Below are 20,689 nucleotides of genomic sequence, written 5' to 3'. Positions count from 1 at the left end.
GCATGATTGCACTGGATCCTTGACACCGTTGTACCTGCAAGGGTTGTCTCTTTTTCAGCCCTTTTGGAGAAATGCATGTAAAACTGACATGGCTGGGCAGGGAGCGGAGGGGGCTATGTCCGAACATTGCTGGGGGAATGTTGCTTGAAAATGGAAATAAGATGTATAACTTACACATGTTTGAATTTAAGGTTTTACTATTTCGCCTACTGTTTTTCCAGGCATGGAACCAAAATCCGCCTTCAGAGAGGCAAACTGCTGAAGGTTTAATGTCCCTGTGGCAGCCAAAGGAGGGTTTGAGCAACTGCAGGAACATCAGGCTTTTCACCGAGAATCTGATCATTTCCAACTCGCTGCAGAAATGCACGGTGTCAGGTGTTAAATGCTGCACATACTGGGAGGAAGAGAGCTCTACCCTGAGGGGTCATATTCTTCTCTGAGACACAGGCTGGCCTGAGGAGACTCAGGGCAATAGTGTCACCATCTATGCTTTCATTTCTACCCATAAATTTAATTTCATCGATGCTTTCATTTCTACCCAGGAGAACTTTTACAATCTTTTCTCCAATGCCTGATGAAGGGTGTTTGTGCCTGAAAGCTTGCAATTAAAGATTTTTTTTGCAAAAATCTTGTTGATCTAATAAAAGATATCATCTCTACTATGAGTCCTGACTGCCTTTTCCTCTAGACCAACATGGCTACAACCTGGATACCTGACACCATCTATGCTTAAGATTTAGGACCTATTCTGCCTGGTGCTAACTGTCACTGGGAGGTGCCTGGCACCCTTAACTTCCATTGAGTTAAATGGGAGTTGAGGCAAGTCTGCAGCATTCAGGAATTGGACCTTTAAACTTAGACTTTAAAGTACATTTACAGCCTTCAGACGGGCCTGATCAACCCTCCCGACCCAGACTGAAACACTTGCGGAGAGGGATTTTTGGTTCCAAGCTACACCTGGGGTGAAGCCTGACTGCACTGATTTCAAATGGGAAAGTCCTCACTGACTTCAACTGAGCCAGGATTTCACCCCTGGTGTCTGCCTAAGTTGTGACAGTGTCTGTTACAATGATAGCTGGGAGTCCCATAGTCCTCTTGTGTGACCCAGATACCACTCTTCGGGAGCGTGTCCCCCTTGGAAAATAGCTGCCTTTCTTGAAATTTGGTTTATTATGTAATAGAGCAATAATATGTATGACAGGTTAATACAGCAATAATATGTACACTATTTAATTTAAATAATTACTTTAAAAAGTTTAAATTAAATTTAATTTCAATGCTATTTAATTATATATGTCATATGATACAATATCATCCAGATTTGCTCCCATGACTATCTTCTAAAATCCAGTCTGCTTTAGAAACGTGCCCAGAGCCTCCCTCATGGAGTGAATTGATACACATGCCTTAGTTGTACAAGCACCTTCTGAGACTGACGGCTTCTTTATTTTCTCTCCAAAGAGCCAAACACACATTTACAGTGCAATGTACAAGTGTACTATAAATAACAATGACACTGTTGTAAGAGCATGCCAAAGCAGTTTCATGATGACTTTGCACCGAGCCCGCACAGCCCTCTTCCCTTGGCTGGTTAGTCAGAGTCCTCACTTTTCTATTCTTTTCTGTGTTCACCTCAAAGGCAAATAACAAGCAACCCAAGTAATGAAGGCTGGGATTGGCAAAGGAGCTTAAGGGAGGTAGGTGCACAAGTCCCAAGGTAAAACCCAAGGTGGGAAGCATAGCTGGGTGGAAGGACTACCATGATCCAAGCTGGAGTTTGGCAGGAGAATACCAGCTACCCTTTTGTTCAGGAAAATAACCACAAGCAGGCAGGACTTTCTTTTCATGGCCAGCACACTAGGCATGTACTCAAAAACTGACCCAGTGCTGTCCAACTGAAGCATATTTGAAGGTCCCAGGTTCCCTTTGGGGATCTCCACCCAAATACCGCCCCAACCTGACCCTTGTCTAAATAAGGAACGTGATGGGATCACAGCAGAAGTTGGTGTAAGTGAGGGGCAAGACAAAGAGGAATTCAGTATGGGGAAAAACCACAGTACAGAAGGGACACAGGAGAGCCATTAGTAGTGAATAGTTTATTCACTGAATGCAGCCCCTTCCTTAGTTCATTAATTACCTATGAGCAGACTTAGATTTGTATAAATTTGCTCATTATTCAAAATGGTTTATGTGAACATATTTCAGATGCTGGATTGTTCTTTGGCTCTTTGCAGAGGCTGCTGCTTCAAGCTTTCAAGTGGCTGCCCAGACTGGGAGGGGCTTTTTGGTCAGATCCTGAGGTGGTATAAACTGTCATAGATCCACTGAATTAAATAGTCCTGAGGCAATTTGCACAAGGTCATTTAAGTGCATTCACGATGGGAGGACAAAACCCAAAAAGGCCAAGGCTGTCCAATTTGCAACAGCTCTGAATCCAAAACAGCTACTCTAGCAGTTTCTGGGGACTCCAACAGCTCAGTTTTTTTGAAAGGTTTATATTGGACTAGCCCAAGCTGACAGCAGCTAGCCTGGCACTTACTAATAGTGTGTCTGTGCAACCTCATCCAATCTCCAGATATCTGGAAACAAAGCCCTCCCTGTACCAGGGCCTCTGTCTAGGAATCGCCCTTGGCTTTAGTCTGAATTAGCAAAATAAGAGATTCTAGTGACTTCTAACACACATTCAACCATGGCAGGCAGGCAGATTTCCTTTCTCTTTTTTTCCTTCCTATCTTTCCTTTCCTCTACCCTTCCATCTTCTTTTCTCCCTTCTTGTCTGTTCCCAGCTTTCTCCCTTTTTTTATTCTTTTCCCCACATTGTCTCCTTTTTTCTCTCTCCCATAATTCTTCTTTCCCCCCTGTCCCTCCTGTAGTCAGCCAGGTTACAGGGAGCTCCTTATATTAGCATCCTAGATTCACAGATGCTAGGGTCAGAAGGGACCTCAACAGATCATTGAGTCCGACCCCCTGCCTGGGCAGGAAAGAGTGCTGGGGTCAGATGACCCCGGCCGGATGCCTATCCAGCCTTCTCTTAAAGATAGATTCATAGATAAAGATAGATTCATAGATTCATGATTTGGTATTAATATAACTAACTACCACAGCCATGCTGATTGGGCAACAACCCATCACTGCCTCCAACTTGCCAAACCCTGCCCTAGCTGCATTCGATGTCACATGAAATCCAGGATGGATTCTTTGGTTACGTATGACATTCAAAAAGCCTGAGGTGGAAATGATCTAAGTTACATGGTTTTCTGTAAGTGGCATAGTTTAGATTGGTAGCAAACAGGACACACATTCACCCTTTGGGGGCGTAGGACGGACACAAATCTTAGACCAGGTTCTGCCATTTTTAAATTAGTCTGTGTGTGCCAAACTTGTGTTCTGTTATGGGTATAGACTGGTTTCCGATCACTTATGCCTGTAAAAGTATAATGTCTGTACCTAGCCTTTGGGATTATTGCCCTCCTCCCAGTGTTCTCATATCTAAAGATGTCCTCAATCTGGTACCTTCTCCTTGCTGCCTTCCAGCCCCTTTCTTGGATTTATGGAAGCTCTTTATGCATGGCACTTAGAGCAATGGAGTCTGGATGGTAATTGAGGCTTTTGGGCTCTACAAGTCTGGCAGCACAAATAAAATAAGTGTGACAAAAATAAGGTGCATGATGGTAGGGGGAGAGTGCAAGGAGGTAGGAATAGTGGTATTAGACATGGGTGCCTGAAAATGTATGAGGCTCAGATCTTATACAGAAACTAGGTGAGAGAGAGAGAGAGCGCAGACCAATTCTTAAACACAGCCCCTTAACACATCATACTAGGCCTGAATAAGGAAGCACTTCTCCTTGTGTAGTCCCCATGGCTGTGGCCTTCAAAAATCTCATGAACATTTACCTTCTGTGAGGCGAGCTGGTCAAAACAGCCACTTCCAACAATATTTGCATGTGGAAAAAGCTCTGAAACAAAACATTTTGACTTTTGCCATTTGTTTAACTCTTGCCAAATCATAGATTTCATAGACATTAGGACTGGAAGGGACCTTGGAAGATCACTGAGTCCAGTCCCCTGCCCCCGGGGCAGGAAGTCAGCTGTGGTCAAAGGATCCCAGCAAGCTAAGCATCCAAATGTCTCTTAAAAGAGTCCAAAGTAGACTTAAAGGAGTCCAGAGTAGTGAAATCACTTCACTTTGTTAGGTAAAAATGTTTTACTGCTGCATTATTGTATTGATACATTTCAAATTAATACATTAAAATATTAAATATTCAACTGACATGTTTAAGGCATGGAAGGCATGTGGTATTTCATATGTTAACACAATGTAAACTTGAAATGAAATGACATGTTTTCACCTTGCATTGATTTAACTTCTTGAAAGCAAAATGTTTTGAACTGCCTAGGATCAAAATAGTTTGGTGTGTTTGGTTCGCTGTGCAGTTAGGCATTTTGCCTTTTTGTTCAGACTCAGAATGAGCATTTTTTTTAGAAATGGCTGAATCTCCCAAGGAACAGGAATCCTGTTTTCTGAATCACTGGGGGAGGAGGATTATGTCCCCATTACAGATGGGAACCTGAACCACAAAAGAATTAAGTGACTTGTCCAAGGACTCATCATGAGCCTGTAGGAAACTTGGGACCTGAACCCTATCTGCTCAGCTCCAGTCCATAGCCATAAATCGACACTGCCCTGACTATGCAAATAGGTAGTTTATGCATTTAAGTCCTGATTCCCTGGTCTGAGCTATAAACTTCATACTTGAAATTTCCCCAGAACCTGAGGACGGAAGAGACAGCAGATACTGCTTTCTGCTAGTTTACAGCAATAGGCCAAAGCTATCCCAAGCTTCTTGTAACAGGCATCCAGCATTTCAGCTGAGGTCAAATTCTGATATAAATGCCCATATGATGGATTGAGATGCCCTAAGAAACTTAATTTTGATAACTGAGTCTGCACTGTGAGGCTAGAAAAAAGTGCAGCAAGATAGATGGAAAAAGAGTGAGATTAGAGAAATGAAATATGAATTTTTGTTTCTAGCTAGGAAAACTTTTACAAACTTTGCAATATCCTATGCCTGATGAAGGGTGCCTGTGCCCGAAAGCCTGCAAATAAAGAATTTTTTTTGCAAATACCTAGTTGGTTTAATAAAAGGTATCACCTCTGCCATGAGTTCTGACTCCTACTACAGAAAAGATGTTGTTTTCTCTTTTACACAATGACAATAATGGTATAAGGAAACTATATGGGCATAGTAGGTTCCAAATATTGTGTTTACTCCATGTACACAACATGCAAGAGCTATTTACACCAATACACACTGCTACTCCGGCTAAGACAGCACACCAAGTGTGCACCACCAGAGGGCACACATGTTACTTAAAGGGATATCTCCTATTTTTATAGACTTCAGTGAAGAGAAAACAGAAAAGACATACTGAGTGCAGGGAGTCCTTTTGTTTTACTTAGAAACTGTTTGTGGCAACATTTATTATGCCATAAAAATTGTTATGAGTTCCCTGAACTTTAATGTTATTTTAATATTTTGGAGTTGGTAGATATTTTCAAAGCTTGACTTGATTATCCTAGCCAGGCAAAACTCATTAATGTCAGTGGGAATTACACGGCTAAATTCTTTCAGACACATGCACACAACAAACACTTTGAAATATTATCCTACATTATTTACATGCTTATATTGATACTGTCGTCATGGCATACAGAAGAAACGTATTTTCAAAGGCTTTTATCTCTATTACAATGCTAAAGGCTGCAGAGTGTTGAGATTTCTGTGTTCTGCTTTATTTTTTGTATTAGAGTTAAATGAAAATTTGGGACTTCTGATGAAAACTTTTGTGAAAAATTCATATATATATTCCCATTGCAATTCAAATATTTTATTGACAGTGAGAATGCCTCATTGAAAAAATGGGATGCATTTGTGACTTGCATTTTTGCAAAACACTCGTCATGTTTTTTCACTGAAGTTCAAAATTCCAAAGGAATCGTTTTTAAATAATCAAAATTAAAATGTTATTTATATTTCTAAAAGATCCAACCAGCTCTATTTGCATCATGAGAGCATGTACAGCTCTTAACTGAAATAGGGGGCTGTTCAGCTGGGCATTACACGAGCTTCCCCCTTTCCTAAGTTGATTCCAATCGAAAAAGACAAAAGAAACAAAGGCAGGGAGAAAAGAAAGGTTATTCTCTGCATTTACACATGGAGGATCGATGCACAGAAATTAAATGATTTACTCCAGGTGATAAAGTGGATTTGTGGAGTAGCTGGAACCTCCACTTCCTTAGTGATAGGCTGGTGCTATAACCACAAGACCATACTCCACTTCTAATGCACAAGGCGGCTTAAAGTGCTCAAGAATTTTAAATTCTCCATGTTCGTAGATTTTAACCACTTCCTGTTCAGACATGTTAAGCACTGCAAAATTTGACTCTGGCAGGGGACGCTTGCCTGTGCAACCTCGTGCTCATGTGTGCACGCACATAATTTGTCACTGCAAGAATTACACTCTGATCTGCAAATATAGCTTGCAACTTTCACAAAGCTTCTAGCCCCCAAATCCTACACTGGTCTATAGTTCCCAGTCTCAAGGAAAAGACAGGTGCTGAGCTGCCGCTGATTGAATATGCAATACACAATTAAATATATGCCAAATGCACAGGGAATTCTCCCCAGCCCCTATTTTGGACGTGAAATAGGCAGATTTGATTTAGACTGGAAAGCAGGTTCTTCTTGAAATAGTGTTTGCAGGCTAAAAGGCCTGCTGTGGTTGCACTGTATCAGGTGGGAGGACAGGTCTCAAGAACAGCCAGGGGAAAGCTCTTTAATCCTCTAACATCCATCTTCCTGCCCTACCTGAGACCAAGGCAACTCGGCGCACTAAATGTCACCACAACTGGCCCAGTCTCTAGTTGCTAAGAAAAAAAGCTGGACACTGTCACTTACCCCCATCCAGCTCCCTCCACTGTCAGGATTTGTATAGCTTTATAACTCCCTAGTGTATACAAGCCATTCTCCTGTCATGCAGAAAACACTAGTGCTTCAAGCACAGGTGAAGCGCAGAATAAAGGCTGCTCTCTCTAATGAGGCAGCTGGAGCCCGGTAAGAGGGTGCGCTTGAGAAACAAGAGAGAGGGAGAGAAGGGTGGGAGGGAAGAGGTTTTGTTATTCAGTCCACAGTTCGAGTTAATCTGTATTGAGATTGGCGTTTGCCGCTCAGTATTGCCAGGCAGCTGATGGGCAGAGGAACAGGTGACTGGAGTGGTCCAAGCCATAACAATGAACTGGGGCTGAGGCAGGGGGAAGAGGGCAGAGAAGTCAGCCGGGAGGAGGAAGTGGGGTTGGGTGTGCCATCGAAGCAGATGCTGAGCCTCCATCTCCTGGAGCTCTCAGGCTAACGGGTTATCAACCGAGCAAGGCTTGGGGAGGTTTCAGTTTTGTTCTGTGTTCTCATATTGGTTTAATTAGGAGCAAGCCTTTCTGTTTCTGACCAGCAGGGATGTTGCCAGCCCCTTTTCAAATCGCTGGAGGAGCTGCTGTTTCCAGGAAGACAGTTTGGGATTGAGCAGGCCCAGTGTATAAAGTAAAGGTTCACAAATATCTACATGCACAATTTCTGAAGTGCCTTTTCCTGTGTATGTTAAAACACCAGTGAAACAGAAAGGTATCATTCTCCCTCTTCACAGTGCAGTACCAATGAAACTTCTCCCCAGAGATTTAAAAGTAAACTGCAATGACTCCTGTTTCAAATGATCTTCATGATCAAACTTCTTAGAAACTAAGGAAAACAGCTAGGCTAACAGGATGGACTCCTGTAAGCGTAAGGAGGCAAAGAAGAGAAGCCCTTTGCTGAGCCCACCCAGCTGCGACTGGGATCCACGGCTAGAACAAAGACTGTAATGGAGGCTAAAACGGGGCACAGAGACTTGTGCAGTGTTTTAATTTCTGGAGACTTGGGTGCAAAAATCTCAAATCACACATGCAATTTGCTTCGACTCCTCCTAGCCCCTTTGGTGCCACAGCCAACATGAAGGCATCTCAAAACCACGAGTCAGCCCCTCCCTCCCCCATGTGACTGTCTTAAACATGCTGAGATTAAGAATAACAACAACATGCTTCGGGTTGTTTTTAATCTGCCTTCTAGATTTTTTAATAGTTAGGCCATACCTGGGCCATGTTTTCAACCTTTTCTCCAGAACCAGAAGAATTGGAAACACCTTTTTATAATCCAAAAGCGGAGCGCTTCCGATATTTTCTGTATGCCAGGAACAGTGGTTTTGGGGGAAATTCTAAATATCACAAGACTCGTGATAGAGTCACGAGAGATTGCAAGTGCATTGGTCATTCGGCACTTGACACAACCATCCAAACTGCTGGTCTCTAATAACAGCCAGCCAGCACTCGGATGGCAGCTGGTTAGGAATTTTTTTAATGAAAAATTTCTTTTTTCATTGGGAATTGCCCATTTGTTGAAACTAAACCTGTTTTCCAGAACAAGGCCAATGTTGACTAATTTCCCATTCAGGAAAAGCACTGGAAAAAAGTTTTGCTATTACTAACACTTTCAAGACTTTTTAAATGAAAAAGTTCTGGGTTTAGTTCAAAATGATGTTGTAATTCAGTCTCAGCTAATTTACGGTGAACTATAAAAAGTTTTAATTTAAAACAAATTGAAATATTTTTAAAATTATTGAATGAAAATGTGTTGATTGACCTGGTCTGATTTTTCCCCCATGTTTTTAATTTGCAGAAAGTTTCAATATTTGGATTTTTTCATCCCAATTTGGGATGGGGAAAAATATCGAAATCTTGAAAACTGTCATGGGATGGGATCATTCTTTCCTGCCAGTTCAAATAATAGGATACTCAGTTTATTGAGAGGACGTGGGAGCTTTTACACTAGTACAACTTGGAGATGGTCACAGATGACCCAAATTTTTGTTTTCTGGTCTTTCCAAAAGCCAGCATGTCTAGCCATGTGATGGCCCCTTGTGCTTTGGTGATGTTGAGTTAACACAGAGTGAAAGGCACCACTTACTGAATGGCCAATAATATCTCCAGCAATACAGCTTCCACTAGCATCCCCTGGAAGTGCTGGTTTCACTGCTGACAGACTCTGGGAATTCAGTGCACTGTAGCACCAGTGGGACACTGGATACAAGGGCAAGATGCAACATCTACGTCAGTGCCTGCATCACCACCTACGGCTGGGAGGCTTCAAATCTGAACTCTTACAACAGTCAAGGATCTTGGAGATGGAGATAGTCATCACAAGAGTACAAGAGGACAGATCCTGACTCTATTAAAGTCAATATTTGGCGCTACTTCACTGCCAGGGCGGCTAGGATCTGGAACCAGCTTCTAAGAGAAGTGGTGCTGGCTCCTACCCTGAGGGTCTTTAAGAGGAGGCTGGATGTACACCTTGCTGGGGTCGTTTGACCCCAGTACTATTTCCTGCCATGGCAAGTGGTTGGACTTGATGATCTGCTCAGGTCCCTTCCGACCCTAGAAACTATGAAACTATAATGACAAGAGCCCCTGTGAACCCAACAGAAGCAAGACGTGAACCTAAGTAACGGGTTGCGTTTGTATAGCTGAAGTCCTAGACCATATATATGGATGAGATACCTTTTATGCACATTTCAAGGTTTCGCTGAAACAGTAACATGCCAGATAGACAACTGGATGTACACGGACATACACGTGTCCTTCCTTACCTGGATCCATTCATGTGATCATACTCCCTCTTGACATTGACCCGGACTGGCTGATTGATCCACTCCTGCTGGGGAGGTAAAGGGTTGATTTTGTGCGGCTGGCCATAGTCAGGGTTCCCTGAGGCTGTCATGTCCGCCTTGGGGAGGTGAGCGGCAGCACCGTACGTGGAGTCAAAGAGGGATTGGTCGTCACTCACCACCGACAGAGCCTCCTGAGGAGAAAAAACAAGAGCCCAGCTTCATGACTAAACTGGCAACTCCACTCACGTTCTCCCTTTGAGCTGGCGAGCAGCTGTGCGGGCCCACAGCTGCCTGGCCCTGCCTGAAAGTGACATCTGCCACGATCGCAGATTGAATCAGATGCGCCGGGCTCCATCAACCCTTATGCAAAACTGGTGGATTCTTTTTCTGGCGTCTGATCTGCGTGGGGCAAGAGCTGAAGTTAACAGGATGCCCGGTGAAGTAGTAAAGGTAGCTGCTACCCACTTTGCTGACTGCTATAACCGATCTGTGATAAGTGTTCTCACCTGCCGTCTTACATCCCCAGTTACCTGCCCACCTGACTATCTATTCGTACTCCACAAACAGCTGAAAGACCCAGACAGGATAGCTCAATTTTGTCAACTGAATGTGTACATCATTTTTATATACCTTTTTCAAAAGGTTTTTTTGCAGTGCTTATACTTTGCGGTTACTGCTGAAGGACTTGCATTCAGGGCTGGTCAGAGTTATGATGTTTGCGGTGGGATAAAATATGTGTTACTTTACACTCAATGAGAATCGTTTATTTATTTTGTGGGAAATGTTAGACTTATGAAGTGACAAGCTATTCGTTTCTGGAAATGGGAATAACAGGTGATTATCCCCCTTTTTTGTGGCGAAATTCAAAATTTTGACACGGTTTTCAAGCCTCAGTTTGCTTGAATTGGTGTGCTTGGGTTTTGCAACTGGCAAAGGCCAAGCTTATAAAGGCTTGGGCAGACCCCAGTCTTATTCCAAGCACCTCTGACAAGATATATACCTTCTTTATGTAGCTAAGTTAACCATAGAGGTCACAACTGTCATCTTGACTGAATACCCAATAACTGGACTGGGGTGCTTCCAACTTCAAGCGTGAGCAACATTAGCATACGCTAATGAGTCATGTCTCTAAAGCTGCAGCCATAAGAGGCCTGTCTCCTTTGTGGACTGAACACTGAGAAGCCCTGTAACCCATACTCAGCAGTGGGTCATACATGCAATACTTCACTTTGCTTAAAATGCTGGCATGCTGTCAGACGAAACGCTAGGCCCAGCATTGGTTAGGCCTGTAGACAGTATCTAAGCTCCCAATTCCCAGACCAAGGGCTCAAAATTCATGGAAGGTTCCAAAAAGTAAGAAGCTTATAAAATATCAGCATTCAAAATAAATTCTAGAGGTTTTTTTCGCATTAGACAGTCATTGGATAACAACCAGAAATAACTCTGGGAGCAGGGAGTCACTGACCCCCCTCAAACTCCCACCACTCGTTTGCTGAGAGTGCCTTCACCAAAGTGCTTGCTTGTCTGGTGGCCCCAAACTCTTCTAGTCTTGGCTGTGCAGCGGTTCACCTCCAGAAAGGCCCTTGCCTAGCCTGTTTGAGAGCATGCTGGGCAGTATACTTTGCTGGGAAGCAGGAAATATAGGTTTGAATCCCCTCATGCTGAAAAGGGCCTATGACCCAGGTCTCCTTTCTGGTTGTGTACTGTAACCAGTAGGCCAGAGGTAGCCAACCTGTGGCATGGGTGACAGGTGGCACAGCGAGCCTCTGTATGTGAGAGATGGTGGGCATGGGGGGGCAGGCAACATAGTAGAAGTTGGGCAAGAAGCAGAAGGTCAGGCAGAGGAAGGGGATGGGAGTGGCATCTGGGCAGGGTACAGAGCTAATTTGTGGCATGCCTGCCAGAAAGGTTGACCCCCAACCCACTAGGTGATAATACAAGAGATGAACACTGGTTTCACACAAACCAGGAGGTGCCTACCCTTACAAGCAGGTCTAGGAGCTCTGGATCACAAATGAATGGAAATGCCAAATGTGACGCCTGGGCCATGTTCACCTCTATGCTCTGTGTTTCTTATTGGCTGCAGCTGAGCTCTCCAAATCATTCTTTGGAGGTGCCTAATTGCCCCATTCTGTTTCCAGAGGATATAAGTGCCTTTGCCTCTCTACTGACTGTACAGCAGGGGCGGGCAATTATTTTGGGCAGAGGGCCGCTTACTGAGTTTTGGCAAGCCAGCCAGGGCTGCATAATAGGCAGCCAGGGGCAGATAAATATTAATTTTCTAAAATTTTTAAGGGCCCCGCAGGCCAGATAGAATGGCCTGGCAGGCCGCATCCAGCCCGTGGGCTGCATTTTGCCCACTCCTGCTGTACAGGCACCTAGACCCGTCTGTTTGGATTTTCCTTATAGGGCTGGGGCCCGATAATTTTCCAAAGCAAAGGCAGGTAGATGACTAGCCTGGATGTGTCCCTGTGTCCAAGATTCCTGGCACCAAAGCTTTAAACCAAAGGAGAAATATTGCAAGGCTCACTCTATCATCATGAGAGTCATAGTAGGATACCTCCTAGCCAAACACTTGGACCCCTCTCTGTTTACCCCACTTAGAAATGTGGCCTGCCTCAATGTTTTGCACTGATTATCATCAATGCCTTTTCCTCTGCAGATCTCAAAGTACTGCATGAAGGTGGATTAGCATTATCAGCCCAATATTCAAGTCCATCTAAGCCTGGAGTAAACTAGGATATAACTGTTAGGTCAAGGGGTATATATCCTCACAGCTCTGCCATCACCCCCTATGCAAGCTGCCTCTGAGGTCCTGCTGTCCCTAAACAACAAAAAACAGAACTTTATGTTATACCAAAGTTGCAATTATAAGAAACCTATAAAAACTCAGTTGGGGGTTGGCCAGAGTCATGGTAAGGCTCTGTCAGAAATCTCATCAGCAAAATTCAGGAATTTTGCTGGAATTAAGAGTTTAGGCACATGCACCGGTGAATGCTGTCAGCCTATATACACTACATTTTGAGAAGGCTTACAAAAACCCCGACTTCTTCTTGACACCTCCATTTTTAGGTGAAGCAAAGACCTTTCCATTCCAGTGAGGATGTGGTTATTAATCTATTATCTGCTTTGCTGAAGCTAAAGTGGTGTCAGGCAGGGATTCTGAAATGACATAGGCAGGAAGGAGCTTTTATTGACCTCTTGGCTCATCACGGCACAAAGGCTGGGACTTCCCTTTATAGCAAAAGGTGCTAGTGATGCCTGAACATTTGGGCTGCTTAATGTATAACAGTTTTGCTCTCCAGGGATTGGGATGAAGAGCTAAATTCAGCAGCTAAGAATCTGAGGGGATCTTTATGGGTGAGATGAAGGGATATTGTCTGCAGCAATGTGAACCTTAACTCTTGCTCCCCTGGGTTCAGGACCACTGTCTGCTGCATGGGCAAACACATACAATGTGTTCTGCCCCAAGTGCATTGGGCAATACAGCTGGCTCAACAAGTTTTTTCCTTACTCTGGTAAAATCTTGATTTTTCATCAAAACAGGAACAAAAATAGCCATAAACCAAAAAAGTTAATTGGGGGGGATCTGCAAGGAAAAAATCTTTAATTTGGAGGGAAAGATACTTTCTGCAGATGTTTTCATTTAGTTGAACACCAAATTTGCCAAACTGAAATAGACTGTGAAGGAAGTTTTTTTACTCAGCAAGCCAGTGCCTGAGATGAATTTGAATATCTCTTAGCCTACCTGATAGGCCTAATTGGGTCTGGCCAGTCAGGCAACCAGCCTGGTATGCTCAACATTACTGAAAGGGGCAAATGCACATAGGCAGTACCAGATGGGGAGGTCTGTTTTCTTAGTGAAGCAAGTCTGTGCATGATTCTCTTGGATGGGGACCCACCTACAGCAGTGATCAAAATGAATTACGCTTGGTAACGGTAACCTTGCATGTCTGTCTAACACACTTTACTGGTTCAGGGTATAGTTCCCCTTACCCAGACAGCACAGAAGGGAAGAAATGCAGGTGTGGCAGCTAACATCTTGGCTGCCACAGTGGGCAGTGAACCAGGAACTTGTAAAACGAAATAGCATGAACATCTACAGTTCAAGCTAAAGAAATACGGCTCTTTAGGTGTGGCTCAACAGTCACATTCCCTCTGCAGCACAGAACCTCTGACATGTTCTCATTAGCGGGTTACACCATGCAAACACCAAAACAAGTATTAGTGGGTATATAGGAGAGGAGCCAAGTGGCATGCAACCTTCCTGGTACATCTCCAGACATCTAAGGCTGGGCATAAACACAGAGGGGTGTCAAGGTGTCTTTAACTTCCATGGGCAGCAGATAGAATCTCATCTTTTACAAACCCCATTTTAAAGACCCATCTGCAACTCAGCTCATTTCTCTTGGAAGAATAAAGGACTTCAGTGACCTTAATGGGGTTTAAACCAATGGTTCACGATAGGGGGTGCCAGAGATTTAGAGTATTCCAAATAGGCAAAAAACAGAGATGTGCCTAACATGGGGCTACGTTATGTTCCTAAGAGCTAACCTGATTGAAAAGTGTTGGGCTTCAGCACAGGGTACCAGCAGGTACATTTTCCATCCTACTGAAATCTAGAGTTACATGGAGCTTGGGATAGACAGGCAACAGGGAAACAGCATTAAAGGTGCTAATGTAACCTAACAAGGCAAGCCATAGCTGCTCGAAGTCCCACCCCATGCTGTCACCTCCAGAGCTTTGTCCTTGAGCTGACCAGGCTGAGCCTGAGACAGGGGTCTTGTGTGCATTACTGTGGCATATACGTTACATTATATTGCCTCTGGGAATATGCTGGCTTCAGCTTTTCCAGGTTTTAATCACATTCTTGGCATAATGCAGCAAATCCCATCTTGCAGAACAACATAGGCAAGCTCAATTCCCTGCAAAACCCACCCCCTGCTTTCTCCAGGCAGCACATGAGCTATAGCAGAAAGCCTGTTGCTGCTGTTGCCGCTAAAATGATCCTGTGTGCAGTTGGAAAACACCTTTGAATCCTTATAATAAACAAAAATGTAATATGAGTTTTAATGATAACACCTTGTGCTCTTACAAGGCTGAGCCATAGGCCTCTTTCAGGCAAAACACCTACACCTGGTTCCCCAAGGTGTTTATGTCCCCAACTCCTATATGGGTATACCTTGGAGGAGCTGGGACCTGTTGACTTCAATGAGAGTTTCCCTTGAATAAACAGTCAGAAATTCTGGACTTGGTCCTATTGTGCCCATGTATAAGTTGGTTTTTGGAAATGCTGAGCACCCAGCACTTCAGCTGCAGTCAGCGGGAGATGCTGGTATTCAGCATGTGTGAAAATCAGCCAGATTTGGTTTTCTAAACACTGAGGCTTTCCAAAAATAGTGGCAACTTTTGAAAAGTTGGTAGGATGTCTATGTAGTAACACAGATGACAGAGAAGGAGCAAGACAGTTTCAACACAGAGCAAGCTCTCTCTTTTAAAGAGACCCCTGATTTCCCAGCGCTACAGTACTCAGCTCCACGCTCCATTGCCCATGCTATTTTACCCCATGCTATATTACCCCAAGACACTGTTAATTAAGACTCCAACTCCTGGGAAAATTGCCAGGGATCTGCACTGACTTGAAGGGTATACCTTCATAGACAAGTTACCTTGGGTGATTGGCATCCAGGTTGGCTTAGTGTGGGTGTGAGCAGCCTTCCTGCAAGGACACATCTGTGTTATGGTGCCCTGACTAGTGTTGTGAATGCATTGCCCGACCTTCTGAGATTATGGAAACACAGTGAAGTACCATTAACACTTAAGTAGCTCACTTTATAACCTCAGCACAAAGTGAAAGCAGCGGGTGGACTTAGCACGAAGTCCCTGAAAAACCAGCTAGCTCAGACTGAAAGTACCACCAAACATGCAAGGGAGGAGTTATAAGGGCACCACCTGAGTAACAGCCTGACCAACGGTTGTATTCTGTACTCATTAACTTCACGTCCTTCTATATGAGAGGACCCTGATACAGTCTTAGAGGAAGGGTTCAGAAAAACAGTGACTACTTTGCTAGGCGTGAGCCATTTTCAGTGAAAAGCTAACCCCATGAGAGAAGAATGGCAGATTAGTTTGGGAGGTTTGCCTTGGAGAAAACCCCCAAAAGTTTAGAGGCTTCTCCCAAGGGTGCTCAAAGCTCATTGGCAAGGAAAACTCACACAGATGCCCACAGTTTCCTGGTCTGGGCTCAGCTAGAAACACTGTAAGAACAAGAGAGAGTGATATGACAGTGAACAAGTCACACTTCAGTGATGCATATACACTGAATATTGACTCTGAGCTCTCTACAATCATTTTCTGACCGTAACCATATTTAAAAAGCATTTCTAAAGACCAAAGGTTCCTGCTCCTACCATAGTGGCTGGCTATATGCAGGGAAAAACAGAAGCTGAACCTTCAATCCTCTATTCAATGCACAGAAAGATTTTGTCACTCTCCACAGGGAAGAACTTTTTACAATCATCTGTTTTATTTTCTCTGCCTTTGCAATTTTGAGGATTTCTCTGACTGTCTTTGGCAGGGGGGATGTTACATATTCACCCCCTCACTATGCCAGGGCCCAAACTGGAGTGCCTTGGAGTTAACAAAGGGGGACTATTACTTGTGAATTACCTTTCTCTATAACTGTAGTTTTACAGCTCAGCATTTCTAGTGCCAGCAGCTTAGTCTAGACTCTAGAGAACGTGAGATAACATCAGGCTGATGAGAGATGGAGAGAAACATAAATTTCAAGTGGTATGGAGTCCAGAAAGACTGAGGCAGCATGTTCTAAGGCAGGGCTGTCCAACTGGTGGCCCTGGGGGATAACCTGTGGCCCTCATGCTCCTGGTCAGCTACTGCTTCTACTGCTATGGCAGCCCCTGTCCCTGCCCCTACCTTCCAGATTTTGCTCCTTCCCCTGCTCCTGGGGGCAGGGTGGTACAATGGAAGTGACCCTGAGAAGGGGTCCATGCTGTCCATACTCTGCTTGCAGCCAGGGAGAGGGGAGCCAGGCTGCATGTGTAGCTTGGAGTGGAGTTAGGCTGCCCGTGCTGCGTGTGCACCTAAAAGAGGAGCCAGGCTATGCACGTGGCTAGGAGAAGGACCGGACTGTCTGGGCTGCATGTGGCTGGGGAAGGAGAGTTGGACTATGTACATGGCTGGGAGATGAGGTAGGCTGAGTGTGTGATGAGAAGGAGGACAGGCTTAGTGGTTCCCAGCAAGGCTGCCCCCATGCTGTGTGGCCCCTGCTGCATGCAGCCCGGGACCCTGTGCCCCCTTCCCCTGCCATCGGGAAGTTGGACAGCCCTGTTTCATGGGATCAAGCACTGACCTAGGAATCAGGAAGGCTGGTTGCTATTAACACCCTCCAGCACTGACTTGCTGTACTTCCTCGCTCCGTTTCTGTCTTCCCCTTCCAGCTTTTGTCTGGCCTACAGGGAGTTTATAAGCTCTTTGCAGTACAAATTATCTTTACAATACATATATCTGTTAACCTATGGGATCACTGGCATATTAACAAGAACCTCCAGGATCCAGACATCCCTAAACTTTGGAGATGTCTCGGTTTGGAACTTGGCTGTGAATCCCAAATTCCTGCAACTATCTAAACTTTATAGTGCACCAAACCAAAGCCAATGACCCAAATACTTTTGAACCTCAGAGAGGTCCAGTGTCACCTCTTTGTTCCCCTACCCTCCTCCTCAACCACCAATCTGTACCCATTTTGAAAACCAAGTTTAAGAGCACAATATTCTGGGGAAAAGATGTCCGAGCAGAAGTGGAGGTTTGGACAATTTGCTGATGATTTGATATTTACTGGAACTAAAACCAGTTTATGGGTTTTTTCAGGTTTGCTCATACCACTCCATCACGCATATTCAGTGCACTGTGCAGGGAACATACATAAAACTCTGCTGGGGCCCTATCCTACAGTGCTTAAACCATAAATTAGCCCTGTTTTGGCCTTACTCTGCACTGGATTCATTGATGGCCCATGGAGAATCAAGTACAGGGGATCTATTCTTGGGTCTATCTTTGATTAGCTTCCCATTGACTACTTACAAGAGCACACCTGTGTTTCACTAAGTCACACTGGGGAGCAGTTATTTCCAGCAGTGAATTCAGTGGGCTCACTCACTGGAGTGAGAGCTTCACAACCTGGCACCTAGTGACTATGGCTTTCTGGGTCTTACTTGACTTATCTTCATTCTGAGGTTACTAAGGCTTTCTCTTACTAAGGCAAAGCAACCTAGAACCTGCAGGGGAAAGTTTCTGTAAGTGGTGCTTATGCTTATAGGTGTTTTTCTCTGCCTGTCTTGCAGCACAGGGTATGTGGTATACTGCTGCCATATGGCTCCTGTCACTGTACAACCAGTAAGTCACTTTCTGGACCATTCATACTTGTGTCTCTCAAGCCATGCCTTTAGTTATGTAGAACCCAATACCTAGGTGATTAAATATATATATAAACATATGTATAGATATAGATATAGATATAGATATAGATATAGATATAGATATAGATATAGATATAGATATAGATATAGATATAGATATAGATATAGATAGTGCCCTCTGGGCTGTATTTAACTTTTTGACCTTAGAGGATTTAATGTCTTTAGAATTGCCATCATTAAAGTGGCCAATGGGTGATCTTTGTCATTAAATATTAATACTTGATGTGTTTGAAAAAAGCACTTTACCAACATTAATTAAATCTTCACAACAGTTTGGGAGCTAGACAAGTGTTATATGGCCTGACTTTCAATAGTGCTAGGCAGCTGAAGCTCCTGGTTTCCCTATATTTCAATAGGAATTGAGATGCTGAACACTTATTCTCCATCTTATACATGTGGTCCAGGAAGATTCAGTGCCTTGCTCAAATTTACCTGTGCACCACACTGCCCTCTGTGTACAACAACCCAGCACAGAGCATTCTTTCTTGATGGTCCAAAGAAATGTGAAAGCATAACTTGGCAATTCATGTTAGAAGGAAGCCAAGAGGGAAGATGGATAAAAAAGTCAGAGAGTTCTTAACAGCAAGAATGCACTGAAATGAGGGATAAGAGTAGAGCTGGAAAAAAAATACAGGAAACATTTTCCATAAAAATTTTAATCAAAATATGTCCCCTTTTTGTCAGAAAATTTTGAAAGTCAGCACTTTTCAACCAGCCCTAAGAAGATGCCCACTGGACCATCACTTAAGAGCATGCTCAACTTCAAGCATATACTTCCAGGACTCACACATGTGCTTCAGGTTAGGCATATGCTTAAACACTACCCTGAACGCTTCTCCAATCAAGGCTGTGTACTCACTGTAAACTTGGAAAAGGAAACTGAACTCTCTGAAAACAGCCACTCTGATTTCTTAGAAAACCCAATGGCTTCTAAACTGTCCAGATGAGCTAACCGAAAATGCAAAACCAGGTGCTACATATGGAGGAGCCATCCAACCCTACATAAACTTTAACCAGCAGGCTACAGTGCTACAACCTTATGCCTCTGCTATAACTTTCCACCTGGCTCTTTTAAATTCATGTCCTGATATGAAATTTATCACAAAATCTTTAGGGGAAAAAAAAGAAAAACAGCTCCAATATTGTTTGACACTGAGTTCTCTCCAAACAGCTTAGTATGACAGCAGCACTGGTAACAGGGCCATTCCCATATACCCACTGACTGCTGCTAAACCCTTCATCAAGGCACAGTGGGAAAACTCCCCACTTCCTGCAACCATCTAGTTGTCACTAACATGACACCTGTCTGAAAAAATTTCAGGGTCAAGGAGGCTGATAAAATATGCACCAGTCCACCAGGTTTGTGTGATTAGCAGGCCAGGGCTCAAGAGAGCTCAGCTCTGCTCTTGGATCTGTCTTTGATCTTTTTTGAGACCTTGGGGACATCACTTCAGCCTCCTCGGCCCACGCATGCTGTGGAGATGAGGCTTTCTTTTGCATCTTAAAATGGGATCCTTGAGTCACACCTCCTGACTTCCAGCCTGAAGTGTTTGTTATGACTAGGCAGTAGGAGTCCCATTACATGTAAGCCTAAGAAAGCATCTAGCAAACTGGAACCCAACTGCACAGCCACACAAAGCAGCTTGGGAAAGGGGGGAAAGGAAGAGAAGCTAAGAATCAGCAGCCAGTTAACAGCTTTTTCTTCCTGAGCCCAACCCTGACCAGGCCAAAAGCTGCTTTAATTTGCATCAAACTTAGTGGCAGCTTGGGATAGTTGGAGCACAGTGCCACCCCTCTTTCCAACCCTGACATGTCTCCTGCACAAAGGTGGTTTTAGGAGCCAGAGTTACATTAGCTTTCAGCACCACCGGGAAATCCAAAAGGTGCATCTGTGCTGTCTGAGTGGAGCAAAGGATGTGGAGTGGGAGGGAGACCTGGTGCTGGTGGTGACCTTTCAGAGTGAATGCATCCAGCTGGACATCACTGCCACACTGCCCATGCTGAACTCTTCCTCTGCACAGCCAGACTCAGAAGTTTATTACCCTTTGTCCACTCCTGAAAGTGACTGCTGCACTTGGCAACACCAGTACTCTGCAGCCAGCACATTCCCTTCCAGGCATGCAGGGCGACTTTCCAAATCTTCCTAGCTGCCTCTGTGTTTCTCTTGTGTGTCAGACCTTCCCTATATGGGTAGTTAGGTTGGGGATAGGTCTCAGTTAGCTTGAGGGGGGAGGTTTAAAAATCAGGGCTTCCAGGTTTTGTTCTAGCTAGCTGTGCCAACAACTCCTGCTCTCTTCTACAGACCTACAATGGTATGGATTGCCTGCTGAACTTTTGGCCCTAGTGAGGTCAATGGGAGTTTGGCCACTCCAGTGGGTGATGAAAACAGATTCCTTGCCACTGACAAAGTAATGCAAGTTACTCTTTCTTGCCATATACACACG

General features: G+C 44.2%; 1 protein-coding gene across 5 annotated transcripts in view; it reads right to left on the bottom strand.

Moving 5' to 3' along the window:
* Positions 1 to 20,689, bottom strand: part of FLI1 (Fli-1 proto-oncogene, ETS transcription factor) — a 157,361-nt gene that overhangs the window by 64,187 nt on the left and 72,485 nt on the right. For all 5 annotated transcript variants that reach the window (XM_019509119.1, XM_019509114.1, XM_019509099.1 and 2 more), the window contains one exon: positions 9,730 to 9,941. In XM_019509119.1, the coding sequence (XP_019364664.1) occupies positions 9,730 to 9,941 (212 nt within the window). The remainder of the gene's footprint in view (positions 1 to 9,729; positions 9,942 to 20,689) is intronic.

This window comes from Gavialis gangeticus, unplaced genomic scaffold (assembly GCF_001723915.1).
Source record: "Gavialis gangeticus isolate Ggan-Ray unplaced genomic scaffold, GavGan_comp1, whole genome shotgun sequence".
Classification (NCBI taxonomy): Eukaryota; Metazoa; Chordata; order Crocodylia; family Gavialidae; genus Gavialis; species Gavialis gangeticus.
The sequence above is the reverse complement of the archived record's forward strand: the minus strand, read 5'-3'. Positions and strand labels throughout refer to the sequence as shown.